At 36.4% G+C, this 21936-nt stretch overlaps 1 protein-coding gene across 1 annotated transcript in view; it reads left to right on the top strand.

The window, feature by feature from the left end:
- NF1 (neurofibromin 1) overlaps positions 1–21936 on the top strand; it is a 211130-nt gene that overhangs the window by 41864 nt on the left and 147330 nt on the right. The window contains exons 13-20 of the mRNA XM_034640640.1: positions 509–643; positions 4161–4274; positions 9285–9364; positions 10868–10991; positions 12522–12683; positions 14455–14704; positions 15235–15308; positions 15536–15619. Of these exons, the coding sequence (XP_034496531.1) occupies positions 509–643; positions 4161–4274; positions 9285–9364; positions 10868–10991; positions 12522–12683; positions 14455–14704; positions 15235–15308; positions 15536–15619 (1023 nt within the window). The remainder of the gene's footprint in view (positions 1–508; positions 644–4160; positions 4275–9284; positions 9365–10867; positions 10992–12521; positions 12684–14454; positions 14705–15234; positions 15309–15535; positions 15620–21936) is intronic.

The following is a 21936-nucleotide window of genomic DNA, read 5'->3' on the forward strand; positions in this document are numbered from 1 at the left end:
TGGTGGTATTTCATTTCTTGTGGTACGTTAACAATGCATCTTATTAAAATTAATGTAGATTCTATGAAATATTTGTGTACATTTGTGGGATAAATGTTTGTTAAATGAGTAGTTTAGTGTATGTATTTGTGAGAGCTACAGACTAAATATTTTATCCCTAATGTTTTCCACATTTGGAAAATTGTTCTTTTACTTTGGGGTCAACTTGATATTAAAGTGTTTAGTATTTTTAATAGATTGTCACTTAAACTTTATTAGATACATTATATATAAGAATAATATAAATGTTGCAAAAATAGTTTTTGTTTGTTTTTTAAGCTTAATAATATTAACCTTATACTTACTTTTGGATGCTTCTACTCATACCACACATATGGTGGTATAAAATGTCTTGTTTTTTCAAAGCTTTTTTGTAATGGATTCATTTTTAAAAGTTAGATAGCTATTGTCTTGAATTTGATGTCTGATTTTTTACAAGGCGATGACATGTTTTTGTTTTTATTTTTAGAGTCTTACATTTAAAGAAAAAGTAACAAGCCTTAAATTTAAAGAAAAACCTACAGACCTGGAGACAAGAAGCTATAAGTATCTTCTCTTGTCCATGGTGAAACTAATTCATGCAGATCCAAAGCTCTTGCTTTGTGTAAGTATTTTTTATAAAAGGCCTTGAAATTACTGCACTAACTTAATTTGGTTTAAGTGAAATGCCAAGATCTTGGAGATGATTATTAGCTAAAGAACACTCCTGATCCTTTCTGATGATGCTTGAAACCTAAGACATCTTTAAGAAAACTAACTTATAGAGAAGTTACATTTCTCTAATACTACTATAATTAGATTTCTTACCTTTCTTCTTAATTTTCCCTATCATAAACTAACATATTTTTGTAAGATCGTCTTTCTTTGCTTTGTTACCAGGTTTATATTATTTAGACGTTATCCTGGGGTGGGGGTGGAGGTAATGAAGCAAACATAAATCCAAGTCCTTTCTCATGTTCACAGTTGGTTTTTAAATCTCTGGCTGCACTTGCCAGACCATTTGGCTTTTTTATTTCCCTTTCTTCTGTCATCAACCTAGTATCACTGACTTTGCCTGCAGATACTATATTGGAAGGAGAAAGGGGTGCAGATGGGTGTGGTTAGCCCTTATTATTGTCATAACTCGGCCTTTGTAGCTTCAGAGAGTATTTGATTCCTGAGGGTAACACTGTGGCACACAAAGCAGTTAGGGACTACCCGATGTAAATGAGCGCTGCTTATATGAAGTGATTAAAAGCATGGGCTCTGGAGACAGATCAGCGATATGATTTGGGTGACTTAACCTCTCTGTGTCTTCCTTTTCTCTTAGTGATGAGAAGAGTACCTGTCTCAGAGAGATTGCTAAAAAGCTTGAGATAGTACACACTCGTGCTTTTAGGAACAATGTTTAATAAATGCATAATAAGCACCAAATAAATGTTAACTTATTACTATTAATAAGAGACAGTTGACATTAATTTATTATGTCATTAATACCCCATTGTAATGTTATTAACACCCTAAATATGACAGTTTTGTGTTGTGAAGGTCATAGGGTAACCTGTTTATTAACCTTTGTTGAAATTTCTCGTCCCTGGAGAGCAGCGTCCAAAAAAATTTCTTGCTGCTTTGTTTAGCAATAGGTTTTATAAGTGCTGATAATGTGCTTTCAAATTACTATATATAGGGGTTCATAACTTGATGTCCATATTTTCAAGAGTTCTGTGAACCCCTTGAATTTTAAAAAACGTGTACATGAGTATTTTTTCTGCAGAGAAGTAAGAGAGGAGAGAGAGGACACACACAAGTCCTAAAGGGATTAGTAACGCCAAAGGAAGGCCTGTGATATTTTGAATTCTTTAAAGAAGCCCATCCAAATGTGGGAGTTTCATAGAATAAGTTGTTAGAATCTGGCATGGAAAATTCCATAAAGTCTTATCAGTGAGACTATGAAAGTAATCAAATCCCCTTTCTCCTCACGTCTTTGTTTGTAGCACAAGTCATTTTCAGTGAGATTTCATCATGCATTTCATGTAATATATTCACAGCGCTCTGCAGGGCTATACATCAGGGTAAAGAATGCACCAGAACCACTGGTGCCTTCAGTGTTAAGGATTTCATTAGTCAAAGAACAAGAATTTAAACAAAACTTGCTATTTTTCCAAGGTTGAAATTTAGCCAGAAGTCATTTAATATTGAAATTATTTTCTTTGCTGCCATCTAGTGGTGAAGCAACTTTTCTCAGCATAGCCAAAGGTAAGTTAGAATAGTGATTCACTCTAAATACTTAATTATTTCCTATTTACGTGAAGAATTCTAAATCGTAGTAAATAGGAGAAGGGTAGGAATAACTATTAAATGATGTCAGTCATGGTATTTTTAAGGTCATGTGGTTTTATTGTCTACCATCCCTACCATCTCTGCCCTAATGCGTACTCCTCTCATTCTGTCAGGCCTCCCCACGGCCTAGCTTGTACCCTCTTCTACCTCCCTGTAAACATTTCTTTACACGGAAGCTAAAGTTATGGTGATGTCTTTAAAAAGCAAATCTTATCATGCCTCTTGCCCAGCTTAGAATCTTTTAGTTGAAATTGCTCTTGGAATAAAGACCAAACTCCAAATAGACCTACAGGGGCATGTGAAGTCTGACTCCCACCTACCACTTCTGCCACATCTAGCATCCTACTTTTCTCTCTCTTTTTTACTGTAGTCATGATGATCTGTCTTCATTCCATCTTACTTATCCCATTCCTTCATACCTTCTCTTGCAGTTCCTTTGGCTTATGATATGCTTCCCTTTCCTCTTTCTGTACATAATTCTGGCTCATTTGGAGCTGCTCTCACTTACCCTGAGGGAGCCTCCCTGTCTGTGCCACATTTCTCTAATGAGGTGCTCCTAGGAGCACCTACCTTTGCAATTCTGCTCTCATTTGCAGTTTTACAGTTGTTGGTCTGGTGATTGTATTGATGTCTGTCTTTCCCACCAGACTACATGTTCCAAGAGGGTAGGAAACACACCTTTTTAACTTGCCATGTCTTTGGTATCCAATAAATATTATTGAGTTATTTGTGAATGAATCTAAATTTTATAAGGTAGACTAATAGTTATGAATTATGGATATCCTGGGATGAGGGTTTACCTTAATCATTGTAATGGGAAAGAATCCACAGCAAAATAAAATAGGGGCACAAGTTGCATTGGTCTCACTTAAGTGAACCGTATAGGAGTGCCTGGGTGTCTTAGTTGGTTGAGTGTCTGACTCTAGATTTTGGCTCAGGTCATGATCTTGGGGTCATGAGATCGAAACCTGGCCTGCATTAGGCCCTGCACTCAGCAGGGAGTCTGCTTGAGATTCTCTCTCTCCCTGCCCCTTTGCCGCCCCCCCCAATAAATAAATAAATCTTAAAAAAAAAAGAACCGTACACATATTCTTGAAATGTAAATAGATGCTTCCAAGCTACAGGAAGCATTTAGGTGACATTTGCATTTATATACGCCACTGATTCGCTTTGCTTAGTACACAGTGTTTTTCCACAATGAAAAAGACTGAAGTACAGGCATGTGGCAGTGTGGATTCCAGCCTGGGATGGCTTGGGGCAGGTGCTTTATGCTAGACGAGAGGGCTGCACAGGGTGATCGTGCAGTGCATGGTCTTTGCCTTTGATCAGTTCCAAACCTGAGGTATATTATTTAGCCGGCATAGTGTTAGTGGGAAAAAAATGACCTACTCCTTATATTGATACAATTTTCTAATTAAGAAATTAATTCCTAGCTTTTGTTTAATTTTCACTAGGATTTTCTCTGGAGATCATTTGCATGAAGGAACACTATAGATGTAGATTCAAGGAAATCTTTAACAAAAGCAGTTTTGACTTTTTAGAAAATTCCACAATTATTGTATTTTATTGAGTTATGATTTACGTACCATACCATTCACTGTTTTAAAGTGTACTATGCACTGGTCTTTAGTATATTCATAAGATTGTGCAGTGTCACCATTATCTAATTCTAGAATATTTTCATCACCCTAAAAAGAAGCCTAGTGTGCCCATTAGCAGGCATTCTCCATTCTCTTTTCTCTCTAGCTCCTGTCAGGTGATAGATACAGTTTTTTTAATTGAACTTGATTTTTTCTTTGCAGAATCCAAGAAAACAAGGGCCTGAAACCCAAGGCAGTACAGCGGAATTAATAACAGGGCTCGTCCAGTTGGTCCCTCAGTCACACATGCCAGAAATTGCTCAGGAAGCAATGGAGGTGAGGGGAGATGAATTCTAGGCTCTTGAAGGAAAGGTTGTAACTATGTACATTTTTCATGTTTCTTTCATGTGTGGTTTCTATGAGCGATAGATGTCATTTCTGGACATCTGTCAGAGGTGGCATTTCTAGAAATGGTGTGTTTGTGTCTGTATGCTGTTTTATGAACTCAATGGAGAAAGAAGGGGTTTACTTGCTTTATATCTCATGTAGCAGAAAAATATTGTGCAAATTTTTATATTTAATGCAAAACCTCAAAACTTTGTGATTGCAGTTGACTTTTTGGAGTTTTAAAAATATATGTTGAGGGGCACCTGGGTGGCACAGCGGTTGAGCGTCTGCCTTCGGCTCAGGGCGTGATCCCGGCGTTATGGGTTTGAGCCCCACATCAGGCTCCTCTGCTGTGAGCCTGCTTCTTCCTCTCCCACTCCCCCTGCTTGTGTTCCCTCTCTCGCTAGCTGTCTCTCTCTCTGTCAAATAAATAAATAAAATCTTTAAAAAAAAAAATATATATATATGTTGAATTTTAAATGTACAGTTCAGGATTTTTTCAGTATATTCACAAGGTTGTGCAGCCAATCACTGTCCAATCCTGAAACATTTTGTCACCCCAAAATGAAACCCTGTCATTCTGCTTTCCCTGTCACCCCAGCCACTGGCAACCACTGATCTATTTTCTGTCTTTATAGGTGGGTTTATTCTAGCCATTTCATATAAATAGAATCATAAAATAGGTGGCTTTTTGTTTCTGGCTTCTTTCACTTAACATAATGTTTTCAAAGTTCATCCATATTGTAGCACGTAACAATACTTCATTGTTTTTTATTGCCAAATAATATTCTAGTGCATGCATGTATGACACTTTGTTTATTCATCTGTTGATGGACATTTAGTATTGTTTCTATTTTTTGGCTATTATGAATAATACTGCTATGAAAATTTGTATAAATTTTTTGTGTGAATCTGAATTGGTGGGTCTTACGGTAACTGTTTAACTTTTTGAATGACCAAACTATTTCCCAAAGTGACTGTATCCTTTTCTTTTCCCACCAGCAGTGTATACGGGTTCTGTTTCTCCATTCTTGCCAACACTTGTTACTGTCTGTCTGTTGGATTATAGCCATCCTAGTGGGTGTGAATACAGTTGACTTAAAAAAATTTTTTTATATTGATTGCTAAATATAGTTTTATGAAGTTTTATAAATATAGTGTTAAAATTCAAGTCAATTTTATTGAGGTATAATTTACATGTAATAGAAATCATAGAAGATTTAGAATATTTCTAGTTACTCTGGGAAGTTCTCCTGTGTCTTATGCCCCCACTCCCTGTCCCAAATACCACTGGTCTGATTTCTATTATAGATTAGTTTTGCCAGTTCTGGAAGTTCATATGAATGAAATCTTAGACTGAATGAAATCTTTTTGTCTGACCTCTTTCACTCACAAGGTTTTGAGATTCATCCACGATGTTAATGTGTTAGCTCCTTTTTTTTTTTTTTATTGTTGATAAGTATTCTGTTTGATGATTAAAGCACAGTTTATTCACCTGTTAGTGGCCAGTTGGGTGAACATATCCATCACTGTCGAAAGTTGTCTCCTGCTCCTTTGTGTTCCCTTCCTTCCTGTCTTCTCACTCCCCTGTCTGCTCCCCTGCTTCCCTTGCAGCCATTGATCTGCTTTCTGTTATTGCAGGTCAACTTGCATTTTATATAAGTGGAGTCATAAAGTATACTTTTTTTCTGTCTTTAACTCTGCATACTTACCAATAACTCATCTACATTACTGCATGTGTAATGCTGTATAGTGTTCCATTTCGTGGCCATAGCACAATTTGTTTATCCATTTTCTTGTTGATGGGTATTTGTGTTGTTTCTAGTTTTTGGCTATTACAAATAAAACTTCTAGGAGCATGTATATACAAAGTTGTACATATATCCACACATACGCTTTCATTTCTCTTAGCTGAATACCAAAGAGTGCAAAAGTCTTACTATGTGGTCTTTATGAGAGACACAGCTTAAATATAAAGACACCGTGGGGTTGATATTTCAAGGATAGGAAAATATGCCACACAAACATGAACTCAAGAAAGCTGGGGTAATAATACACAAACACAGAGTTTAGAGCAGGAAGCATTACTGGAGAGAAAATGGGACATCTCATTATTGCAAAGGTGTCCAGTCTACTGAGAAAATAAAACTCTATGTGAACTTAAAAAACAAAGCTTCAAAATAGATCAAAATATATGAAGTAAAAGAAGAGATAGACAATTCCAGTTTTAGTGGCATACTTGAGCATACTTTTCCCAAAGTCTGATAGAAATAAACAAGCCAAAAAAAAAAAAAAAAGGAAAGTAAGGATAGAAGATTTGAACAACATAGTTATCAGATATGAGCTATTTGACATACATAGAACATTGCATTCAGTAAATACACTCTTTTCAAGTACACATGGAACATTCACTATATCCTGAGCATGAAGTAAGTCTCAACAAATCCTAAAGGATTGAAACCATTCAGAATTTTTTTGTGACTACAGTGTAATTAAGCTGGAAATCAGTAATAAAAAGTTTTATGAAATATCAAATGATTACATCATGTTTTCATTCATACTCTGCTAGTAGGAATGTAAATTAGTACAACCGCTGTTAAAAATTGCTTTGCAATATCTATAAAGTAAACGTATGACCTAGCAATTCTATTCTTAGGTATGTATCCAATAGAAATGCATATATATGTTTACAGTAATATACCATTACTGTATATTAATAGCAGTATAATTTGTAACAGCACTCATCCCTCCCTCCCCCCAAAAAAGACTGAAAACAACTCAAGTGTATCAACAGTAATAGATAATTTTGGTTATATTCATTCCATTGATTACAACAGTGAAAAAAGAATGAGCTACTACTGCTAAATGCAGAGCGTGGATGAATCAGTATCACAAACGTAATGTTCAGTGAGAACAGCCAAACAAAAGAGAACATACTGTATGATTCCCTTTATGTAAATAACAAATGAGCACTACTGATCTATGGCAGTAGAAGTCAGTTCAGTGGCCACCTTTGTCAAGCACTAATGATTAAACGGAATATGAAAAGGGCTTCTAGGCACTGACAGTGTTGATCTGGGTAATGGTTACCTGGAGTATGTACATTTGTAAATATTCTTTGAGCTATATACCTAGAAGATATGCTACTTTATTGTTTGTACTATATGTTTCATTTTACCAAAAACGTTTTAGCATTCATTGTTTCACTCATTACTTATATTTGTGTACATTACTGTTGGACCTATAAATTGGTATACTCCTTGCATTCTTTTTGGAAGGCTGTTTGACAGTATTTGGCAGAAGTTGGGCAACTACTCATTTTTTTTTTGTTCAAATAATTCCATTCCTGTAATTTTTTTTTCATCCTGTGAATATAGTTCAAAAGGGAAAGGTACACACACACACACGTATATATGCTTATTGCTCTGATTTATAATGAGAGACTATTAGAGAATTTAAAATATTCACTAGTAAGAGAACAGATTACTATTCAATGACAGAATGATATTTCAACTTGGTGAATTATTAAACATCCATTAAAACATGCAGATCACATGGTAATATGGAAAAATGTTAATGAAATGTCAAATGAATGTACTATGTTTACAGCTTTGTTAAATTATATGTGGAAAATGAAATGGAAGGGAACATAGCAAGGAAAGCAATCATATTAAGGCAGGGAAAAGGCTAATACATTGTCTTTCATTATGTTAAAAAAGAGTTTCTTCAAACAAAACTGTAAAGAGAGAATTTGGCACTTAAAAGTGTCAGTAAATTGTACTGTTTTTACACAATAGTGACAATTGAATATAAATTTGTCTTGTTTTCTCCTTGGTATGAGAGCTACAAACTATATAGTTTTTGAAGATTCTCACAGTGAATTTAAGTTTTCATTACATATCTAAAAGTAATTACAGTAAAAGTGAAATAAGATAATATAGGTCTGGTGTTTATATTATTTATAAGTTTTAGAATTATAAAGAGGTCTAAGGTTAGACACTTATATATCTTTTCCTAATGTAAGGCAGATTATCAATGCAAATATTAGCAGCTTATACATTTGATTTACTTCTAAGAGAAGAAGAAATCAGTTCTCATTATTTGTTCCAGACAGCATTTTATTGGCATTTTAATAAAAGGCTTTAAAGGGGAGTAGAGACTCACCAAATATACTGACCAGGGACTGAGAAGAATATGCACAGCTCATTGGCGTCCCTCTGGGGAAAGCATTGTGGAATTGGGCGTAGGAGGAGGCAGGTCTCAAGGAAGAGTCTAGTTTTGCATTTTATACTTTGATGGTTTTAATTTATTTAATAATAGTGTTTTTGTATGTTAGTTGTATATTTTAAGTAAATTATTTAATTCCTGTTAATGTTCTGTAAACCAAATTCCAATTTCAATTCTCTTGTCAATTGGAATATTTTAGAATGAATAATCTGCTATGAAATGCAAAGCCTGTTTTGCTCCTTTCTCTCTCTTGTTTTTGGAAATGATCTTTTCTGTTACAAAAGAATTTGTGGTGAACAAGATAACTTCTTTGTCTTTTGACTTTGAAGTAAAGTACTGTTGTGTGTATTAATTTTGGCGAGCTCTCCTTACTTAGGGATTAATTTTTTGTTCCATTGAGTTCTTTGACACTTATTGAAATCACTTAGTTTGTGTCTTAAAGCAATTTTTACATGTTTATATTGCTCCTCCGAATTCATCAGTCATTTAACTGTATCCCTGTATGCCATTTAAAGTAGGAATGATAGGAATTAAAATGATTTGATTCTGTAGTTATTATCCCATAGAGATTTCGGTTCTTCAGAGTTTTTCTCTTTTGCTTCATACTGTGTGTTAGGGCTTGCAGTTAAATAACTTATTTCGTTAGCATTTGTGAGAGAAATACTCCAGTGTTACATTTACCAAAAAACTTTTGAGTAACTCTTCTCTCTCTTTTTTTTTTTAAAAATTCAGGCTCTGCTGGTTCTGCATCAGTTAGACAGCATTGATTTGTGGAATCCTGATGCTCCTGTAGAAACATTTTGGGAAATCAGGTATATGTACTGTGATTTTTTTAAATTCAATTTAAAATTTTATTTAGTATTTTTTTGTGTGTTTAGGTATTAACTGTAGTACTTGGTTTATTGTAAAAGTTTATTTACAGAGGTTTTATGATTTTGTATTTTATTTGACTTGAAATTATTAATTTTCTTGTTTTAACTGTGAGAATTGCTATCACAGCAATTTAGAACGTAAATTTTTAAAAATTGTGCTAAATTTTGTTACCCAACTATAGAGTACTGTTACTTGGTGTATTCTATTCTGTTTCGGATTTCTGTGTAGTTACAACTGTGTTTTAAATTGTTAATTACAATTAGAAGCTTAGAGTGTTAAAATTTTGTAATATTAAGTTTGTTTTTAAAACTATGGTCATTCATTAATTTCACATGACACCAGTGATTTTGGTAGGGGAATTAATAGTGAACATCTGCCTTAGAAGGTAAAAATATATAATTTTATAATTTATTTCCTGCTTATATAAATTATTATCTTTTAAAGAACACAAAGGCAACATATTGAGAAAAATGCGACTGTGTAAGCCTCAGGTTTTGTCATTATCTCCTCATAGAGGTGGGCACACTGAGTTAAATCCTACACACACAGCAGTGTTTTTTGATAGTAATATCATGCGAATCACGTATGTAATTTAAAATTTTCTAGTTGCCACATTACAGAGAGTAAACAGGTAGTATTAATTGTAATAATATTTTTAAACCCAGTACATATATCTAATAAGTATTTCAATGTGTAATCAATATAAAAGTTATTGAGATATTTTACATTCTTTTTTTTTCATCAAGTCTTCAAAATTTCATTGTGTTTCACACTTACAGCACATCTCAATTTGGGCAAGCCATATTTCATATGCTCAGTAGCTACATGTGGCTGGCTAGTGGCCACCGTGTTGGACAGTGTGGCTGTAGAGTAGGGATCAGCAAATTTTTTCTCTAAAAGGTTGGGTAGTAAATATTGTATGGTTGGTGGGCCAGATAGTCTCTGTCAGAACTATTCACTTCCACTGTTGGAGCGTGAAAGCAGCCAGAGACGATATGTAAATGAACGGGTATGGCCATGTTCCACTAACACTTTATTTACAAAAGCAAATAAGGACTGGATTTGGCCTACAGACAGTTGTTTGCAGATCCCTGGTCTAGACTGGTAAACTGGGTTTACATACAGTCTTTGCTGTGCATGTGGTCTGTCATTTCTTCTTGAGTCTCCTGCAAAGATGGGATGCGTGGATGAAACAATTGGGAATTTGGGGGTTTAGAGGATTTAGAATTACTTGCTTTTTTTTTTTTTTTAAATGTAGTTTGTAGACTTATTTCCTTTGATTATCCTGCTGTTAACATTTTGATAACCATTTCTCTAAAACAAATCCTAGCTTCTCTAAACTTGTATCCGTTATGAGAGAATGTCATTCTTATGTACTGAATAGCTCTCTGTGAGGTTATTTATTGACGATACTGATAACAATGAACTTTATATTATTGCAGCTCTCAAATGCTTTTTTACATCTGCAAGAAATTAACTAGCCATCAAATGCTTAGTAGCACAGAAATTCTCAAATGGTTGCGGGAAATTTTGATCTGCAGGAATAAATATCTTCTTAAAAATAAGGTAGGCAAAATGACATCTTTAAAATGGAAGAATATTTGGGGGTGATGGGATAGATTAAGGAAGTGCATATTAGCCAAATTAAGTCCTATTTTAGCTCTTTCTGTCTACAAAGTCTTCCAGGGAAATATATGTGCCAGAGGATGATGACTGACAAGTTAACATTTTAAAAAAATTATTCTGAGCCTTTGTCCTTAAAGCTACAATCCTGATAAATTCTAGCTGAGTTAAGCAGGACTCTGTGGGGCCTAGGTCTAGGAGGAGTCGGGCTGCTATACCCAAATTAAGTTGAGAAACATATTCCATCTTAAGTTTGTGCATAAGGCTTGAATTTTATGGCTTAGGCTAGTCCAGAGAATGTTATCTATCAATTATCTGAAGGGAAGAGGTTGAGGGTGTTTAATCTAAGTTTATTTATATTCCTGTCATAACAGTTTCACCTCTTCAAATATCTGAGTATTCTTCCCTAGGGTTGAGTGAAAAGTTTTGATTCCTTGTTAAAACATGGGGCAGGGTTTTAGGGGGTTAGAGAAGAGCCTTAAATTTCTTTTAACATAAAGTTTCTGAAGTCAGGGGCGCCTGGGTGGCACAGCGGTTAAGCGTCTGCCTTCGGCTCAGGGCGTGATCCCGGCGTTAAGGGATCGAGCCCCACGTCAGGCTCCTCTGCTGGGAGCCTGCTTCTTCCTCTCCCACTCCCCCTGCTTGTGTTCCCTCTCTCACTGGCTGTCTCTATCTCTGTCAAATAAATAAATAAAATCTTAAAAAAAAAAAAAAGTTTCTGAAGTCAATTAAAATTTTTTTCTATTACGTCATAATTTCAGGAGCGTTTGATCCAATTAATTTTTATCCATTAGCTACAAAAAAATCTTAAACGTGTTAAATTCATGCTTTTCAGTGTACCATGCAGCTTGTTAAATTTTTTGTTTACAAATAGTCTAATGGTGAGTTGGCATCTGGGTAGACTTCAGGGTTTCATACCTTTGTCTGGGTTATAATTCTCCAGAGTTTAAGCATTAGTAATCCAGTAATCAATCTGTAGTAGTCTGGTCAGTAAAGTTACCCCTGCAACATACTTGATTTATAAACCAGTGTTAATTACTAGTCCAGAGGAACTTAATCTCAGAAGAGCCAGCTTCCAATTATCCTGACATATCACAGGATAAAATCCTGTGGGAGAAAATCTTTGTCATTTATAATTGACTGAGAAGTACATTATATTTTCCACATGGTAGATTTATGTTGTTGTTGTTTTACTTCTGTCCGTGTTAGATCTAGAAATGTTAATTTTGCATTTCTAGAATCTGTTGTTCCTGATGCATTGAAGGGTGAAAAGCTAAGAGGAGTTTCAAAGACATTGAACAAACATTATTTGTACTACTGGGTTTCTAGTGCCTATTCTTCAAGGTAAGGGGTGGGAGTTGGGATGAGAGGTTTTCCAGGATAGTCTCAAACAGGAAGACAGCTTGTATTATGTAATTATTTTTCTTGGTTATCAGTGCTTCAGAAAAGGCTTACTTATTTTTTTCTCTTTAGCAGGCAGATAGAAGTTCCTGTCACTTTCTCTTCCTTTATGGGGTAGGATGTGATGTTCCTTCGAGTGGAACTACTGGTCAGATGTCCATGAATCATGAAGAACTACTACCTTCTTGTACTCCTGGAGCCTCTCTTCGGAAGGGGAAAGGAAACTCATCGATGGTAAGCAGCGTCTTTCGTAGTTTTCTTGTATCATTGTCATCTGTGCTGTATATTTTTTCCTGAATGAACTTTGGTAAATTTCAACTGGATAATATAGTGTGATTGTGGTTCCATTACTGTGCTTTGTGGAACCTTCAGGCAAGTTCCTCACATCTCTGTGACCCAGTTCATCAACTTTAAAATGGAGATAATAAAAATTTATGCCCCAGAATTGTTGTGAGGATTAAATGAAATTCTGTGTAAATAGCACTTGATTATTTGACACTTAACAAGCTATAACTGATAGCTATAATTATTATAAATCTTGACTGCATAAAGGAAGACCATTCATATCCCAGAAGTTTAGAAGTTGTACCGACTACCAAAAATACAAATTTACTGGGAGATAAAGCATTTAGCTTGATGTTACAGATAAGCATTTGTGTTTTTTTATTTGTGTGCATAATTCTTTTTAAAAATCACAGTAAAGGTCAATCAGAGAAAGAATTCTCATACAATCTCACTGATATGTGGAATTTAAGAAACAAAACAGAGGATCATAGGGGAAGAGAGGAAAAAATAAAACAAGACAAAATCAGAGAGGGAGACAAACCATAAGAGACTCTTAATCATAGGAAACAAACTGAGGGTTGCTGGAGGGGAGGAGGTGGGGGGGGGAAATGGGTGGTGGACATTAAGGAGAGCATGTGATGTAATGAACACTGGGTGTTATATAAGACTGATGAACCACAGACCTGTACCTCTGAAACCAATAATACATTATATGTTAATTAAAATAAAATAAATATAAAATAAAAATCATAGTACAAGTGAAAATATTAAATCATTACAAAAGAACTGCTTTTATAGACCAAATCTTTTTTTTTTTTAATGGTATCTTTACTGTTAAAAACATTTCTGGCATTTAGTATGCAGCTACCATTCTAGAGAGTACGTTCTTTAATCCTCATCAATGGAGATGAATATCAGTTTTCTTTGTCCATGGGAAGGTCAGCAGTATGCACTCACAGCCTTGTTGTAGGGTGGTTAGGTTAACTTTCTGAGTCTTTGCCATTCTGTAGTCTGTGGGAGTGTTGGTTGTGTGGATATTCCACAGAAGATCTCGCTGGCCCACTTTACCACTGGCATTCTGTCCTTAGACTTGAAGATCGAGAAGTACAGACCAAAGCTTTTTTATCCCTAATTTTCAGTATAATCTTCTGTTAAGGACGAAACAACAAATAACCAGTACAGGGTTTACTATTGTCTGTGTTAACTGTGGAATTTATATTCATTTTATAAATGCAGATTTCTCTTGGGAATATGTAATCCAGAATCAAGTGTATCTTCTACAGCAGTATTTACTTTTTGTTTGTGCCCTCATTTTAGTGCACTTTATTTCTTCCCCCAGTAGGTAGATAGAATTTCGTATTACTTCCTTTGTCGTTTATAATTGAGCTGGAAGTGCATTGCATTTTTCATTCAGATTTATGCTGTGGGTGCTTTACTTGTGTTTGTGTTGGCTTAATCTGCATTTCTAGAATCTGGAATAAGATAATACCTGTTTGACTTGAAATTGGGCAAATAGTAGCATGATGTTGGTCTAGATAATCTCATTTCTCATTCAGACAAGATATTTAGAGGTTTGAAAATTGCTGTCATGATTGCAGGGGAAAGCTTTTGTGGATTATTGTATGCAGACATATATGGTGCCCAGCATGTTGCGTTGTTGGATTTTGTAAATAAAATTACCTAAGTTGTCAACATAATGCCTCCCATCCCTGACTCCCAGGATAGTGCAGCAGGGTGCAGCGGCACCCCGCCGATCTGCCGACAAGCTCAGACTAAACTAGAAGTGGCCCTGTACATGTTTCTGTGGAGCCCTGACACTGAAGCTGTCCTGGTGGCCATGTCCTGTTTCCGCCACCTCTGCGAGGAAGCAGATATCCGGTGTGGCGTGGATGAGGTGTCGGTGCACAACTTCTTGCCCAACTATAACACGTTTATGGAATTTGCCTCTGTCAGCAATATGATGTCAACAGGTAAATGTGGATAATGTTCCCCATATCCCACTCAGTTTGCCTTAAATCACACGACATCTGATTGTGCTAAGAACGTAGGAACTGCTTTCTAAGCTTACAGGGTTCATTCAGATAGCTTATCTGAAATCCTTTTCTATACAAGATAGGGTGAAAGTAAATAGCATTTGAAATAAATCGTTAACTTCTCACTGAGCTTTTAATATTCAGTACATTTGTTTAAAAACTGGCAGTATAATGTCAGTTACAAATTTTATAATTTACTGTGGCTGAACTAAATATAGTGAAGTTTTAAACACTGGCACGTGTTTTGAGTAAATATAGGTGGGAATAGTTATTTTATGCTGTGGACATTGTAGAGTCCAAGTTAAATACCTTTCCTGTGAAGTTGGCAAAAGGAAGTGTTCACCTTTGTCATTTGAAGCATTCATTCCCCTCCTCCTACTCTGCCTTATGGGTTGGGCTCGCCAGGGTTTCCCTTGGCAAGCAGGGCTCTAAGTACAATAAGTTGATTTGCTGTTGTCTTTGCTTAGGAAGAGCAGCACTTCAGAAAAGAGTGATGGCACTACTAAGGCGCATTGAGCATCCCACTGCAGGAAACACTGAGGTATGCCCTTAGCAACAGAAACAGTCCTCCCAGGCCCCCATCCGCAAATGTAGAAGCCTCATGCCATGTGTGTGTGACCAGGAATAGCTTTTGAAGCAAATCTAAGATCTGCGTGTATTACAAGTAGGATATTATAATGTGTACCAAGTTTGAGACCTGTCTCCTGCTGATTGATTTTTAGTTCTAGGTTTAAAGTTGCTTTCAAGTGGTAATTGCCTTCATTTTAGGCTTGGGAAGATACGCATGCAAAGTGGGAACAAGCTACAAAACTAATCCTCAACTACCCAAAAGCTAAAATGGAAGATGGCCAGGTGAGTTTATAAAGTTGATTTTTTGTCTTTTAATTGATCTGCTAGACACATGTATTTCACTTCAATACTCTTTGAGTCACTGTTGGTATAATATGTGTATAGTTGTCGTAAGAGTGTTATTTAGTTGTGGCTCATCTAGAACTGCACTGTTATGGTGGTCATTAGTCACACGTGGCTACTTAAGTTTAAATGAAAATTTAAATTAATTAAAATTAAATACAGTTACAATTCAGTTCCTCAGTCATCCAGTAGCCACATTTCAAGGACTCATTAGCCACATGTGGCAATTTGCTACTGTATTGGACAGCACAGATATCAGATGTTGCCATTTTTGCAGAAATATTGGCCAGCACCAGCTAGAGATGATTTATGGTAGAGACCACTCCTTTCCCCTCTTTCCTTCTCTTTCTCCATCGGGGTATTTCACGGACTTTCCAGGAAAGGGACGACAAAGGTAGAGAAAATAAATTAAAGTTGAAACAATACATTTTACTATTTAGTTAGGCACTCTAATTAAGGGATCTGGTGGGCAGAAGATTGAACCCATAGGTTAAGTGAAATGTAAACATTTGGACATTTCATTCAACTATTTTCATCTGTTACCCCAGAAATTAATAATTAATTGGTATTTGTGTATAATTGATTTGTAATGGCCATATATTGCTCTCGTTAGGTGTTTTAGAAAAACTGGTCAGCCTCCCATTGCTTTTTTCTTGTCATGCTTAATTAGGGCAAGGAAAAAAAGTTCTGTTTTTGTAAAGCAAAAGTATGTACCTAATGTCATTTGGAGAGGACATGTAGCCTTCGGATGAAAGCTTTTTTGGGTGGATAACTGTTATGTTGAGATATAATTTACATACCATACAGTTCACCCATTTAAAATGTGCTGTTACTTCCTTCCACCTTTCTGTGTCACCATAATGGTGTGCATGGACATCCTGGCAGATGCTCTCAAGAGCGTCAGTGGTGCCAAAAAGGGAGGCAGACTCAGGTTCTCATTAGGCCATGTTCCAAAGTCATCGCCCAGTTTCTGACTGTGATGATGAAGCATGGTTACATTGATGAATTTGAAATCATTGATTATCACAGAGCTGGGAAAGTTGTCGTGAACCTCACAGGGAAGTGTTAAACAAGTGTGGAGTGATCACATTTGATTTACAACTCAAAGATCTAGAAGAATAACAGAATAATCTGCTCCCGTCCTGCCAGTTTGGTTTCATTGTACTGATACTGACAACCTCACCTGGCATCATGGACCATGAAGCAAGACAAAACCAAAGTATATTTACAAAGTTGCACAACCATCACCCCAGTTTAAAAAAAACCCATATACTTGAGCTGTCATTCTCTAATCTCCTTCTTCCCCCCGACCCTAGGGAACCACCTGCTTTCTGTAGATTTGCCTGTTCTGGATATTTCACACAATATGACTGTTGTTTTTTTTTCTTTTTTCCCCACTTGGCACAATGTTTCAAGGTTCGTTCATGTGAGTCAAAGCTTTTTAAAAGAAGTTTGATATTCTGGGTTAGTGTATTAGTCTATGACAGAAAAATATTAGTGGCTCTTAAAAAATATATATGGTAATCTTAGGTTTGGACTTCCGTTTTTTTATTGGAATATAACATACATACAAAAAGATGTATAAATCTAAGCGACAGTTCAAAATAGTAGGAGGTGAACATAACCTGTGCAACCAACACCCACATCAAGAAATAAATCATTACCGGGGCGCTTGGGTGGCTCAGTTGGTTAAGCATCTGCCTTCATCTCAGGTCACGATCCCAAGGTCCTGGGATCAAGCCCCACATTGGGCATCTGCTCACTGGGGATTCTGCTTCTCCTTCTCCCTCTCGGGCATGCCCCTCCCCCTGTTTATGCTCTCTCTCTATCAAATAAATACATCTTTAAAAAAAATAAAAGAAACCATTACCAGCACATCGAAGCCTTCATTGTGCCCCTCTTCTACTCACTAACAACCCAAGAGTAACCATTATGCTAACTCCTAAATACGGTAGTTTTCCTGTTTGTAAACTTGACATAAATTGAGTGCTAAAGATAAAGTCTCTTATGTCTGGCTTCTTTCACTCAGACTCATCCACACTATTCCGTACCATTGTCGTTCATTCACTGTTCTTGCTCTAACTATTTCATTCAACACACAGCCCACAATTTAATTTTCCGTTCTACTCTCTTTGGGCATTGGATTGCTATTCAAAGAATTTTAGCTATTTTGAATATTTCTGCTATGAACATTCTTGAATGTGTCTTTTAATGACCATCTAGATGTATTTCTGTAAAGTACATACTTAACGGTGGGATTGCTTGGTCATAGGGTATGCAGATACATGTATAGGGAATATAAACTGATACAACAACTGCTTGAAAAAACTGGTGCTTTCACAAAGATTTTTAAAAGACAATTAACATTTTTAAATTAATTGCTATAGGGGCACCTGGGTGGCACAGCGGTTAAGCATCTGCCTTCGGTTCAGGGCGTGATCCCGGCGTTATGGGATCGAGCCCCACATCGGGCTCCTCCACTGGGAGCCTGCTTCTTCCTCTCCCTCTCCCCCTGCTTGTGTTCTCTCTCTCGCATCTGTCTCTCTCTGTCAAATAAATAAATAAAATCTTTAAAAAAAAAATAAAAAAAATAAAATTAATTGCTATAGCACCTCTGTAAATGATGAAATATCATCCAGCCATTAAAAGCATTCATTTTACTGAAACTAATATTACACCTTATGTTAACTAACTGGAATTTAAATAAAAACTTGAAAGAAAAAAAATAAAAGCATTCCTTTTAAAGAGTATGTGCCAAATGGATTCACTAACAGAGGTCCATTTGTGGTTTCTTATTCCTACATGAACAGTTTTTCTATTGTGATTATCAAATTCGAGCCCTTTAAAGACCAAAAGCAGAAAGTAAAATATTGCATATACCTTTTCTTTCTTTCTTTTTTTTTTTTTTTTTAAAGATTTTATTTATTTATTTGACAGAGAGAGAGACAGCCAGCGAGAGAGGGAACACAAGCAGGGGGAGAGGGAGAGGAAGAAGCAGGCTCATAGCGGAGGAGCCTGATGTGGGGCTCGATCCCAGAACGCCGGGATCATGCCCTGAGCCAAAGGCAGACGCTTAACCGCTGTGCCACCCAGGCGCCCCTGCATATACCTTTTCTAATTCAATTAGGTAAAAAAAATGTTTTGAAGTATTTAAATATTCATTAGTATTAGATATTTATATCAGGCCTGTGCAGAGGTAAGCTGAAAACATTGTATTACTATAATATAATGTATGCAGCTAATAACTGAATTCACTATGCCAAAGAATGGAACATTATCAAGGGAAATGTAAAATTATACCAGTGGTACAGACCTGAAAAGCAAGAAATTTGTAGTATTCATTTGAACCCCATTAAGAAGTATATAAATAAACAGCAGGATTCGAACTAGAGAAAAACACTAACCTAATTCTTTATGTACTGCAGAAATCAAGACACAAAAGATCCACTCAGATGGAAGAAAAATGCCATTATCAAAATGTTTCTATTTCAGCTTAAGTTTAACTTACTTAGCCTTTTTAAAATATATATGACACAGTTCAAGAATATTTAACTGTAATTTGAAAACACTACTATGTTCCTAGAAGCAAGAAGAGAATAAGTATTATTGCTTCTGTTGGCGAGCTAATCAAGAGTGCCAAAAAGTACTGAATAAAGCGAGGCTGAGTGATAAAATATGAACCCCGTGAGAGAAAAGTCTTTAAACCTATTGTGAAAACTACAATTACTAAAACACCTGTTGATAATAGTACATTAAATGCTGTGAATTCACCACACCTAATCAAATAAGAATATACGAAATGAATTTTGACTACCATGTAAAAAATTCCTCTTTACCTGTTGTTGCCTAAATTTTCAAGGCAGCCTTCAGTGAACCTCACTTGAATCTGTCTGTAAATCAACATACTAAGGGACAGAGAAGTTTTTCTGCTTCATTTTTTAATGCTTCAGAAAGATTGAGTCATATCTTGAACTGTATCCTACAATAAATTGTTTCCTTTCTTGCAGACATTATCCAAATTAATGTCTGTTAGAGCATTACTGTTGAATTGATGTTTATGAACTGCAGGTCCTTGACTGAGACATAAATGGGTTGCTAAATTGGGAAGATGTTGTTGGAGAAAAGATGTTAGTTCTGCATGTGAATTAATCTGAACTAGCTGCTCTTCACACCCAGATTCTTCATCAACATCAGCCATGTTTTTTCTGATTTTGCACTGATCTGGGAGCTACTGCAACTGACGTCAACTGCACTTAGCATATCATCAACAATATGCCCGTCATGGTGGTAGTGATGGTGGTGGTGGTGATGCTAGGGACCAATACATTGTAGGCAGTTAAATGAGTCATTCCCCAAGAAAGTCACCAGTGTGTTTAATACAAGATTCTTGAGATGCTTGTGCTATACGAGTGGTCACTTTGGGTCTGGAGAGTACGAGCAGGCATCTAGCATTTGTATTTGATTATTTACTGATGGCATTGATTCAGTGTTAAAAACCAGGTCCTTTCCTATTCTGTCGCTTGTCCTATTTTTTTTCTGACAGGCCTTGGGAATCCCCCAAGCAAATGCCTGCTTGATTTTCTAACTTGCTGTTCTGAAGATCTGTACCACAACTGCCTTTAGGAGGATTATGACCATCATTGTCATCTTCATCTTTTTTAAGGGCTTGAATATTTGCAATGTTGTCATTGTCATCGTTGTCGTCTTCTTTTTTTGAGTGCTAGTAAAGCAAAGTTTGATAAGCGATAATACAAAGCTCCCAAAGAGGCAGGGGACCTGAGAGGGTTGCCCTTTGCAATGTCTTCTGACTGTACCTCACTGCTAGGGCTCGCAGCTGACTGGTTTGCACGGCTAGAATTCACCTCATTGCTAGATCCATCATTGTGCCTACTACTGCTATCAGGGGCACTGCTTTCATCTTTGCCACTGTTGGCAGTTTCATCAGAACTGCCCTGCATGGATTCCTCTGTATCTGAAAGTCACTGTTGCACGTTTGTGTCTGTTAGTAAGTTGTTCATCCATTTCATTGTCAAACTGCCTCCACTTTGATGGGTATCGCTATTATCAATATTTTAAGGACAAGCTGCAGGTGACTAAGGTGATGGAGCTGCTCTTCTGAGCTCTTCTTCCTCTTACTTAGTTTAGTATTTAATAAAGATGCACAAGAGCTCTGTTTAGATAGCTCACCCTTAGCTGCTGTTGCATTATTCCATAAGGCTTTTTTTTTTTAAATAATGCTTTGATTAACATTAATGCCAAGTACAGTGTTTGTTCAGCATGAACACTTGGCTCAAGAGTTGTGACTAGATTAAAGAGATGTCTAAGTGGCACTGGATCCAAATTCTTAATAAATAAAGGAAATAGGTCATGGCTATACTGATTACAGTGTTTCAGCACTGCTGCAGCTCACATGCAGTCAGTATGCCGAGTACTCAGTTGCCCTTCTGCTGCTAAAAAAATTCAGAATCACTTGGCACTGTTTAATAATCTCAGTATGTAAATTTGGTCCAAATATATGCTCTACCACACTGTTGCTTATAAGCCAGCCTGCAAGTTCTTCTGCAGTGGACATATCTGTGTCTGATACCAATGATTCCTTATTGCACAAATCATTAAAGGTGTGAAGTTGATCTGTTATCTGACTCAGTCCAGCCAACCTCACAAAGTAGATGACAGAAATACTAAAATGCAGGATCTAGGCATTCTTTGTCAAAGTGGAGCATTGTATCCAGTAGTTCTTTCACTGTGCTCCACGTCAAGTCACCATGTTGCAAGCTGTGTTCTGTCTTTACTCTTGTTCAGAGAACTTGCATAAATACGTATAACCCAGGTCCTAAAAGGACGCAGGACTGTCCTGCGCTGCAGGACAGGAGGGAGAGTAACCATGTTCGAATATTAGTGACAACTGGAATAAATGCATGTGCCATAAGAAGTGGTAGACTCAGGAGTTCTGCATTCAAAGCAGCCCTTCATGGGAGAAAGGCTAGTTTTTCCCACAAAACAAACATACAAGGAAGCAAATGCATCGGTACTTCTCCATCGTTTATATCACAGACTGCCCCTAACATGTTGCTTTCTTGGGTTGATATGTCCTCAGTAACAATATGAGTATTAGCTTGTAAGCACTGTGTAAGGAGAAGTGAATTGGAAAACAATCTTTGCCACACATAGTAAGAGTTTTCCTTTCTCATCTGTACTCCATAAAGTAACAGCATTGGAATTCTTTGAAGATTCCTTCTCAGTCAGATTCTTGTAGA

This window comes from Ailuropoda melanoleuca, chromosome 13 (genome assembly GCF_002007445.2).
Source record: "Ailuropoda melanoleuca isolate Jingjing chromosome 13, ASM200744v2, whole genome shotgun sequence".
NCBI lineage: Eukaryota > Metazoa > Chordata > Mammalia > Carnivora > Ursidae > Ailuropoda > Ailuropoda melanoleuca.